The sequence below is a fragment of the Patagioenas fasciata genome, chromosome Z, assembly GCF_037038585.1.
Source record: "Patagioenas fasciata isolate bPatFas1 chromosome Z, bPatFas1.hap1, whole genome shotgun sequence".
NCBI classification, from domain to species: domain Eukaryota; kingdom Metazoa; phylum Chordata; class Aves; order Columbiformes; family Columbidae; genus Patagioenas; species Patagioenas fasciata.
The window spans coordinates 57,791,259-57,801,988 of NC_092560.1; the positions used below are offsets into that span (position 1 = coordinate 57,791,259).

The 10,730-nt window shown below is 41.6% G+C and overlaps 1 protein-coding gene across 4 annotated transcripts; it reads right to left on the reverse strand.

The window, feature by feature from the left end:
* Positions 1 to 243: 243 nt before the first annotated feature.
* Positions 244 to 10,397, reverse strand: SETD9 (SET domain containing 9). Of its 4 annotated transcripts, none has more exons than XR_010653178.2 (6): positions 10,178 to 10,328; positions 9,092 to 9,456; positions 7,223 to 7,346; positions 6,000 to 6,115; positions 4,532 to 4,775; positions 244 to 2,620 (listed from the first exon to the last, which is right to left on the reverse strand). XR_010653178.2 is itself a non-coding variant. In XM_071802674.1 (6 exons), the coding sequence occupies exons 1-6, from the start codon at positions 10,380 to 10,382 to the stop codon at positions 2,533 to 2,535; spliced, it is 1,014 nt and encodes a 337-aa protein (XP_071658775.1). In that variant the 5' UTR covers positions 10,383 to 10,397; the 3' UTR covers positions 244 to 2,532. The 4 variants fall into 4 exon arrangements, 2 of the variants coding, with proteins under 2 accessions (XP_071658775.1, XP_065717226.1); XM_071802674.1 differs by having other exon boundaries at positions 4,670 to 4,775; positions 9,092 to 9,459; positions 10,171 to 10,397; XM_065861154.2 differs by having other exon boundaries at positions 4,670 to 4,775.
* Positions 10,398 to 10,730: the final 333 nt, after the last annotated feature.

Consider the following 10,730-nt stretch of genomic DNA (forward strand, 5'->3'; position numbering starts at 1 on the left):
CATACAATTTATCTCTTCGATTAGCACAGTATTTTCACACCTGTGGACTATGGGTCTGCATCTGGGAGAAGGACTTTACAGATCTCACCTACCAGTAATTGAAACTACCTTAAATTTTATTTTCCTTTCCTTCTTCTACCACTAAGTATATAGCCATATCAAGGCAGAGTTAGCCAGGTAAGTTTCTGTTTTCAGGAAATTCCAATGAAAATTACTTAGGCACATCACCTTACAAGAGAGAGATTGTACGTACTGCAAAAAATAGTTTATTAACAAACAAAAACAGACTGCGTAGAGTGTTACACTGCGTTACTATCAGACTCCACATTACATCTGAAATGCTGTCACAATGCATCCTCCTCTCAGGCACTGGTGGTATCAGTTTGGTGGTAATGAACAAGTAGACAGGGAATTAGGACTTTCACTTATAATGAAGCGACAGGAATCTAAATACAACTCTGATATACCTGAAGCCCTTTCACAGGCTGTAGCACTTCAGCAGACCATTATTTCTACTCTTTGATTCTTCTTCCTCCTGCTCAGTCCCCATGTCATTCTGCTTCTTACTCAGAAGTACCACCAGACTGCACCTCCTCCTGCTGCTTTTTGGCTTTCTACAGGCACCAACCAACAGAAATCACTTGCTACTGCCAGTTGCAGGTGAGGTCTTGCTTTCCCTCGTGCATGAGTGGTTCCTGAAGCAGGCTGTCAGGTTTCAGTATTTATTTCAGTGAGGAGATGCCCATCCCATGCACCCTGTGACAGGCATTCTGCACATCAGCACTGCAATAATCCTCCACTACCCTGCAACATTCACATCCAGGAGGCCACAAGTGCTGTGAAGTAAAACCACTCTCAACAAAATGCGTTGTAAACCTCAGTTCCATAGCTGTCAGACAGGAATACACTTTCAAATCTGGTCATTTAAGAAGTATCAACGTGTATAATGAGACAGCTGAAGTAATCTGTGTTGTCGCATGACAGCATCTCAGCCTGGAGAACATCAACAGCACCTGCCTTCCCTGATGTGCTGAGACCAGTATTCCCCACCGACCATAATATGTGACCTGCTGAGCTGAGCAACACTGCAGGCACCCTGACAATCAGCCTCCTCTTCAGACTAAGAGATGCCCAGTAACCTCCTCCCAGGTGGAGAAGGGCAGAAGGACCAGCTCAGGAGAGAAGGTTTTTCAGAGAGATGGAGGACAAGCATCCTCTTCAGCAGACTGGAGATCACCACCTGCTCTGACCTGTTACCACACAGTGAAGGCACAGGGACTGTCACTGGAAGTTGTGCCCAGCATATTCATACAACTTGTGCTCAGCCACACGCCACCATCCCATAGGTCTATTTAAATCACTCTGAAAAAGCCAGCACTCTCTGGCTGAGGATTCAAATGAATACGAAAGGCTTGGAAGGTGACAAGGTAACACACACACTGAAAAGCTCTGCATTCTGAAAAGGGGACTACAAGTTTCTGCAGCTAAGCAGGACAACACCCTGTTTTCCCCAACACTATCAGATTCCTTAGAGCACACCACTTCCCAGCTCCTCCATTATGCCAACCACAAACTCATCAGGAGGCTTGCTTAGACTTTCGCAGAAAATACTGGGATTTTTCTTTCCCAAGCTGTTTTGCGAGACCCAAATACTGACAAGCTGTCTCTCATTTACTTTCTGAAGGCAGTTTGCAGACAGCAGCAAGACTTAATGTGGGAATGGCTGGCTCTGTTTATGCCAGTAACTAATTAAAAAAAATCGAGGGCACACTCAGCTTGCATTATTTCCTCCAGCTATGCTACAATATTAAGTGCTCTCTTTTTGAGAATAAAAGCTATGAAAGTTGCCATATGCCAGGAAACTTTCACTGAACCACTGCAACTAGGACTGGACAGCACTTCAAGATCCAGACCGTCTTCCCTCCCACCCCAAGACAGGCACAGCTGAAGCAAGTGGCTCAGGGCGGCCTCTTGATGGCAGTGCATCATCCATGCATATCTGAAACAGACATTAACTCTGTTCCAAAAGGCTTCATGAAAAGATTTGGACAACTGGTTACACTGAAATACTCTCTAAAAAAGAGCAGATACCAAAGTGACCAACTCCAGGAAAACCAGAACAAGAACTAGCAACTACTGCTAACTATGAGGATCACCTGAGGAATAGTTCATGAGAGGGAAGTCATTCTTAAAGGGTCCATGAGAACTGAAATGGCAAAATATTAAAACTGAGCCACAGCTACAGACAACTGTGCAAACTAGAAGAACAAATTACATGTCCTGAACTTTGCATTTTATTTTATGAGCTACTGAATGTCTGCAACAGTAGACAGCAGAGAACCTAATGAGGTAAGCAGTTAAATCCCAACCCCTGCCATGAAATGTGCAGCACTTTCAGGGAAATACTAGCCTCCAGCTTCCTTTCTAGATAGTGAAGCTGCAGTCCTCTATTACGTAAAAATGCTCATGAAGCTTGATGTACACACGTGGTGTTTTAATAACACAAGATTTTTCAGTCTTGAATCTGTTAATTCAGTTGACAATAGTATAATAATTAGAAAAAAGTTCTTCTCCTTGCTTGATGTCTCTGAGAGTGACAAGCACTACACACCTCAGGTTGCTGTAAAAGAAGGAAAAACAAAACATGTGGAAGTGAAAAATTACATTTCTCTTTCAACTTTTTAAATTCTTCATGGCAAGGTGCTGAACAATGGCTCTATCTAGATTACTTTTGGGAGTAATATGCATAATGCCTGCCAGGGAGCCTGGAAAACCAACACTGAAATACAAATAGCAATTGCAAGCAAACCCAATATAATTACCAAAAAACACACAGCCTATGTAGGTATGCAAATAATGTTTCTACTCATGCAATTATTCAGAAATGAATTAGTCAAGACAGAGAAAAAGACACTTATACAGACAGGAGGAGAAGCTACAGCAAAGTTTCTGGAGCAGAAATCACTCCTCTAGAGATGTCTACCCACAGGTGTTATTGGCTAAACCCACTCTCAGACAGCTCTGAACTGCAGCAAGAGACCTGCTGGACTGTTTATTGATGAATGAATGCTCCCACAAACCCCAAGCTGAAGTCACTGGCTAGCAAACAGTTTTCTTACAGAGATATTTAGGGACTCATTCCCCTAAATCTCCTTTGAGTAAATGACAACACCCTAAAGCTCAAGTATCTCTTGTAGGAAGAAGAGTCTATTCTTCTGATGCTGATGGATGGGAAAGTGAAGAACAGCATCAACCCAAACAGTCCTCACTACTAAGAAATGTAGTGTGAGGCCACTTTGAAACAAATCAAACAAAAAGATCACAAAGTACTAAGAAGTTTTTTACAAGATATAAAAAGATTCAGAAGTCAGACTACCTATGCTGTTAGCACTGTAAACACCAAAAAAAAGGAAGTAGAAGTAGATGGGATCTTTTGTCTAGTGGATGTACCCTGGCAAAACTTACAACTGAAAAATTGTATTTTCTTGGATAGACTCCACAGAAGACAGCAAAATTCTCCCTTCCTGAAACAGTCCCATGGCTTAGCTCTGCTTACTGCACTTTCACACTTCAAGTACAGTAACCAGGCTTCCTTAAAGTTCAGTCTTTCCTCTTCTTTTATTAGCATTTATTTATCTGTAGATTACAAATCCGCTTTTAACCTTGCCTTGACAAAAGTCTAAGTTTAAGCAGAAAATCTCCTTTTCCCATATGCACCTAACTTTCTCCAATCAAATCTCAGAGTTTTAAAATAGTTCCAGAATTACATTAGAAGTCAAGATGAGCTGCTCTAAAATCCTTACACATCCCCTAGACAAACAGGATTATTTGGCTCCTGAAGGTAGCACCTGGATCAGAAGTGCAACTTCTTTGGTGTGTTAAATTCAGGACCAACATTACAACTTACTTTCTAACAGCTTGACAGTTATTCTTGACTACACCCCAGTACAGGACACTCACTTCCAGACATATCGCCTGTCCTTGTTGTCCATATTGCTCCTTGTCCATATTCGATGGTCACTTTTCACACATTTCCAAACAAAAATCTGAGAAAGTTTTCTAAGTGTTTTAATTTCTATAAGAAATGGATTTTCAGGTCATAATGAGGATGTTGTAATTGCATAGTGTAACTAAAAGTCATATGCCTTTATGCTGCACAGTACTTCATTTGTCTCAATACAAATTAATGTTAGGTTTCTCTTTGCAAATTCACCTGCTTATTCCTCAGATAACCAAAGACATGGAAAACAGAGGAGTAAGAACCCTAAATCTCAACTACCTTGGAAGGGCTTTGACTGGTTAAGGGTTACAAACTACCTTTGAAATACATACTGAAAAACCTCAGTACTGTAATACGAGCAAAACACAACTAGTGTTTTATGTGATTCAGAAGAAGTAAACTACAGTGTAATCACTTCTTGTAAAACTGCATCTTCAGACCTATGTTGATCTCACTTGCAAAGATGTGGAAAAAGGAACAAAAAGACATAGGCATGAAAATCACTTAAAATTTGTCTATTCAAAGAGTTACCTCTTTCATACAGATGTAGACTTCTGTGTAACTCATCTTCATATGGAATTGTATTATTCTTCAACTATGTTTGTTTTTTTATGTACACAGTATGCTTTGTATCATACAAATCTATGAGCTCTTTGATTTGCTGCTAACCTCTCTATATCATGGCTGTAGACGATGTTTGGAAGATACTGCTTCAGCTCTACTGGAAAATACCCCGGCACATCAAACTCCTGATAACACACATTGGCTGCTTTATCTAGAAATAAGGGGGGAAAAAAAAAAACGTTTCTATGATACTGAGAAATTGCATTTAGAAATGTGTAAAAATATCAAATGTATTGCTACAAAAGTACCAGATGTCTCATCAGGCCTGAAAGCCATGCCTGTTAGAAGCTACTACACTCCTCTGAAGTCCTACTTTGAATTTACACACAAGATACACAACCAACTTTAATTCATTCTTATTGCATGAAACTGTATGACTTGATTGTCAACATGAATATGAAGGGGAACAACACCTTGCATAGTGCCAGGGGTAGCTTACAGCATTGCTAAATGCTTTTAAGACATAACATTACCCTTCGCACAAAAAAAAAAGAAAAAAAAAAAAAAGAAAAAAACAGAAAAAAGGAAAAAACTTTTCCTGGTGGCAAAACATGTCATAAATACAGCCAGGGAGGAAATCATCATCTGTCTAGCAGGAAGAACTGAATTTTCTTTACAGTGACATTAGACCTGGAAGAAACAGTTTGTCTCTGTGCTTGTCAATACCTGGTTTGCTACTCAGCAACCTTTCTGGATGCTACTTGGATGCTGGGTGTCTCTAGTGCAATGGACGCTCTGAAAGCCACTTAGTGATTAGGCATGGTAGCATCTGAGCTTTCTGTATCTCATCACCACTCCCATGAGTTCTTTATTCCCCCAAAACTTTAGATGAACACACACTAAATAAATAAATAGTTCCCCTCTTCATGTCCAACAGCTATATCATACCAGCAGTTTTGTAGATTTTGCATATAAACCTATGGAAGTCAAAGTAATAGAATCCAAACTGAGCAGTGATAGAATCTTACTGTATACGTCACTGTGTGTATGGTTTTCTCATCAAGACTGCTGGAACCATACTGGGGAACTTGATCTGCAACTCTGTATACTGCCTCAGGTCCTCTGCTAGATATCCTTTCCCAACATCTCACATTTTGGGATGTGTGCATTTCATTATACATAACAGGAGGCAGACTGAGGAATCTGCAGGAGTCAGTGAGAAAAGCACAAGAATATTTGAAGTGTTGCTGTGCTGAAGGATTTTCGCACCCAGCTGTCACAAAAGGTCTCAGAAACTCTTAATCCCAGAAGTGCTTATCTTGTTTTAAACAGCATTATTGTCCCCCAATATCACTTTCTGATTCTCTGTGTCACCTCCAAAATAAGTTACATCCATAAAGACAAACTCAAGCCTGAAAATTTACCTGGAACTTACCATGTGAGCAGTTGTTGACGTACTGACCCACCGCCAGTGGGTTTTGCAGGGCAGCTGTGAGCCAACTTTCATCACTCATTTGAAATGGGCCAAGTTGATCTCTCCTGCTGCAAGACCTGAAATGACCACTGGCGTTAACATGAATCGCAGCTCTTTCACTTGACAAGTTATCTGTACTTCCTCCTGTAGAAATGGCCACAGTCCCTGGATAAAGTTCCAGTTGCCCAACTTATCTGGGAGACACGACAACATTGGGGCAGGGTGGGGTGTGCAGACCAACACTCTGGTGATACTTTAAAAAGTACATTTAAACTTCCCACCAGAGTGTGGTGTCTTTCAGACTCTGGTGGTAGAAACTGTACAAACCCATCATGTACAATTCCAGAAATGAACACCAACGTTTACCATTACAGAAGTATCAACACGTCTCATTGAGCTCTAAAGATATGAAGGCTCATTACAACCGTCACAAACATAGCAACTTCAAATTCAATCCTGGAATTAAAATCTGGTATTAGTACATACTAACACTCAAATCAGGTATTTAGATAATTTTGCTTATTTTCTTTTCATGTCATATTTAAACACAAGTTGCTAAAAATAATATTTTATGATAAACTAAACCAGTCCAGGCTAGCTGTGTCAGAATAAGTTCAGACGGGACATTAGGAAAAGGTTCTTCACTGAGAGGGTGGCCAGTCACTAGAACAGCCTCCCAGGGAAGTGGTCACGGCACAAAGCCTGTCAGAGTTGAAGGAGTGTCTGCATGATGCTCTTGGTCATATGGTTTAGTTTTGGGTAGTCCTGCAAGGAACAGGGAGTTGGACTTGGTGATCCTTACATGTGCCTTCTAACTTCATCTATTAATAATACTAACAGCAATAATAATTGTTAATAGGGTTACTGCTCCCTTCTTCTAAAGTGCTGCTCATCTGTAGACCAGAACCAGAGTTATCAGATTCACTCTTTTGGTATTAGCAAGTCCAGAAACAGCCTCTGTACATCAAAATGCATCTCACTGGTGCTACAGATTAAGACACAAGTATATAACAGATCACATCCAGCAGCTCTTACCCTTGTACTGTTTGCGTTATGACACAGACATAGGCGAAAAATATTCAAATAAAACTCAACTTAGGGTAAGACAACAGGGAACTGAGACTGTTAGTATCACCATTTTAAATCAGTTGAGTGACACTCCCCTGTTTCTTTTGACTGCTTACCTGTACACTGACCTTGATAGTCCTTTATCATTCCCATCAATAAGGATGCCATCTATGCACCTAAAAATAAAGGGATTGCCAAGGGACTGGAAAAAGATGGGCTCATGCTTTCTGTATACTGTACCTGTTGCAAGACAAATATGATTATTTCAGGAGAAAATCAATTAACTGTCAGAACAGGTTTATGGTATCATTCAGTTCCCTCTGCACAGAAACTCAAGGAAGAGAGTAGCAGAGAACTCCTCTCTCAGTTAATGTCATTAACACTTGCAAACCTACAAGTTTTACACACATCTTCGTGTGATGCAAAAAACATCTACATAAGCTGAGATATTCCAAAGAGATGAGACATTGAAGTAAATAATTAAAGAGAAGGCCAGTGTTCAGTATCCATGTGAGAGGGAAATAAAGCATCACAACGAAGTGACCTGCTTCAGAGAAGAAAATACCAAGTGATGTTTGTCCAGGAAAGCTGTTTCGTTACTATGTCAGGACACTTTGAAAACCACAGAGAGACAACAAGGAACCTGAAACAAGCACTTCACCACTCTGATCAGAGGTTTTGCTTGATACAGGTGAGAAAAAGTGCCAAGCCAAGAACAGACGAATCATTTCAGCAGGCTGTTTCCCAAACCTGACAAGGATTTAAATCAAGACAGGATCTAACTTGCCCTGCGTTCCAAGCACAGAAAAGTGACAGCAGACTGACTGGCTTGCAATTTATTATGACATTGCAGTCTTGCATCCCTCACACCCACTATACCTTTGGCATCCCTCTGCAGAAATCTTTCATTGCAATTTCATGGGCAGGCAGGTGAAGGCCCCACTGACAGGCTGCTCTCAGTGCCAAACAGGCAGAACAATGACCTACCCTCTGCAGCCACCAGCCCCGTGGTTGTCTTTGTATCCTTGAAAAAGGAAAGCATTTCAACAGCTCATCCTCGTTTTCCCAGATGAGCTGCTAGAAGAGGCTCTCAACAAGCCTACACTCACATTTAGTTATGTGCCTGAAATTTGAAGAGAGCTGCAAGGCTCATTCTCTGTGATTGTTATTTGACAATTACTCTGTTTACCAGTCAACGGTAATGGCCAGACACTCCTGACTTGACATAGCAAAACATGCTCCACTGCCCCAGCATTAGGCCTGATCCTGCAACACTGGGCCTGTAAACTAGAGGCCACGTTCAGGGGATGATTCTGGGGACAGATGAAACAGAAACAAACCCAAAGCATTTCAGCAACACTGTCCTAGACTGGTCATACTAACAAAACCACAAATCTTTTCAAGAAATAAGCAAATACAGCTCCAAGAAATGCAGAGGAACAGAGAAGGGCTGATTTTCCAAACATTCTTTACGGAAGAGAGTTCTGCTAAATAAGTGGCTTATTTTCATTCTCCAGTTCATATTTTTACGCTCTGAAAAAGTTCATAGTCTTGTCCGTTGACCTGTGTGGAGATCTCAAAACCCTACTTTTCAGATCCTAATCCAAAACAGACACCCCGAAGAACTGAACTGTATTGTTCACCTACTTGAAATTGCTGACACGTATCTGTGTTTGAAGAATCTGGAACAAGTTTTCTTACAGCTAAAAACTCAGACTTTTGAGTTCTGAAAGGGTTTTTATATATATATATATATAAACAAAATTATCCCATCAGTATAGCTTTGCTTATTTCTAAAAGAACACTAGTCAGTTTACACAGAAATATTCCCATTCACTCTAACTTGTGATTTTGTGAAGGAATGACAAAAATATAATCCATGAAGTAAAAATTAGTGTAAAACTTTGGTATTCTATAATTACAGGGTTAGAAATCACATCTAACTATATCAGGAAAAAACAAAACAAAACAAAACATTTCATTACCAGGATACATAGATACAACTGTCCCTTTTGGTACAAAACCTTTGGTAACAAAAACTCCAGTTCCAGCAGACACCAGCGAACTTCGGTCTCGAGTGATACTGAACCCTAATGTATTAAACAGAACCTCCTCTGGACTAAACACATGTTGACTCTGATGATTACATGACTTTACTTTTGATCTCTTCTGCTCAACAGTCAGTAACTCCAGATATTTACATCTGATGTCTGGAAGTAAGGCCAAAATATGTGCTTGTCTACTGAAGTCATTTATGAACAGGGCTTTAAATATTTTCAGTAGTGTTTCAAAGACATCTTCATCAGAGATAATTTTGTCTTGAGAACTTTCAGGAACATATCGGAGGGTCCTGTAAAGAAAAAAATAATATCTTAAGATTACATTTTTCCTAACTAAAATACAAAAGAGAGATTTTACAACAGCAAGTTATATGCACTGTTGTTTCAAACAAACTCTAAAGAACAACCTTTCATATCTGTCTTACTATAAAACCATTACTTGGTGTATTTACATCAAGGCAAGCAGGTTAAACCCCACTAAGCTCTTGGCAACAAATATATTTAAAGTCAAATATATGGCATTATAGAAGTTTATGAAAAATCTATAGTTCATTACACTTTGAAAGGGCTGAGGATAAATACTATGCTGACTAGGGAGATTCAAATTTATGCTACTTAAAACGTCATATTTAAATCCAAGCACCACTTTTACCTTTAAAAAGAGCAAAGGCATCTTGCAAAAAGCAAACAAACACAAACGAACCTATCTATCTAGTTTTAACGCTTAGGAGTATCAAGGTAAATTTGAGTTTTCCACCAACGAAGTGACATACAAGACTGAAACACCTCCCCGCGACAAACCCGGGCCAGCCCCTGTGGCGCCCCGGCCGCTCCCGAGTCGGGGTCTCGGCCCTGGAGAGAGTTCTCGCCCCGCGCCGGAAAACCCTGCGAGAAACACGTCAGGCGGCACTGGCTGCCGACGCCTCACTACGCCGCAGGGCAGAAAGGACTGTGCGGCGGACCCCTCCCAGACGGCCTCACCGCTGCCCAGGGCCTGCCCCTCCGCCTCACCTGCGCTTGCGGCGGAGGTTGAGGGCCAGCCAGGGCACGAAGCGGTACTTGTACGCGTCCCACCGCCGCCGCAAGGCGCCCAACATGGCGGCGGCCGCCCGGCGCCCCTTCCTCCCCGCTGCCTTCTCTCCAGCGGCGCCCGCGCCACCGGCCCAGCCAGTCTCCGCTCCGGACGCGCGGCCGTATTTGCGTACGGAACTGCCATTGGCCGGTGGGGGTGGGGGTGGGGGACGAGTAGAGCCTGGGGCGCGGAGGGCCGGCTGGGCTCGGGGTCCCGCCGCTGCGGGCGGCGCCTGAGCCTGTGGGTTGAGGCCCGGCTGCGCGCGGTGCGCCTCACGCCACGCGTGAGGTTAAACATCACCTGAAAATGTACATTATTCGTGTTCCTAAGTAGCAGACGCCAACTTAACGTACCATTGCTGTGCGCCTAACATGCATAAAGGTATAATCACCATCCAACTTTTCCAACATATGTTCTTAATTTTTTAAAAATGGATTTTAAAAATCACGATTGTCATCAGTAAAAGTTGTAGAAAAAGTGTATGTATATTAA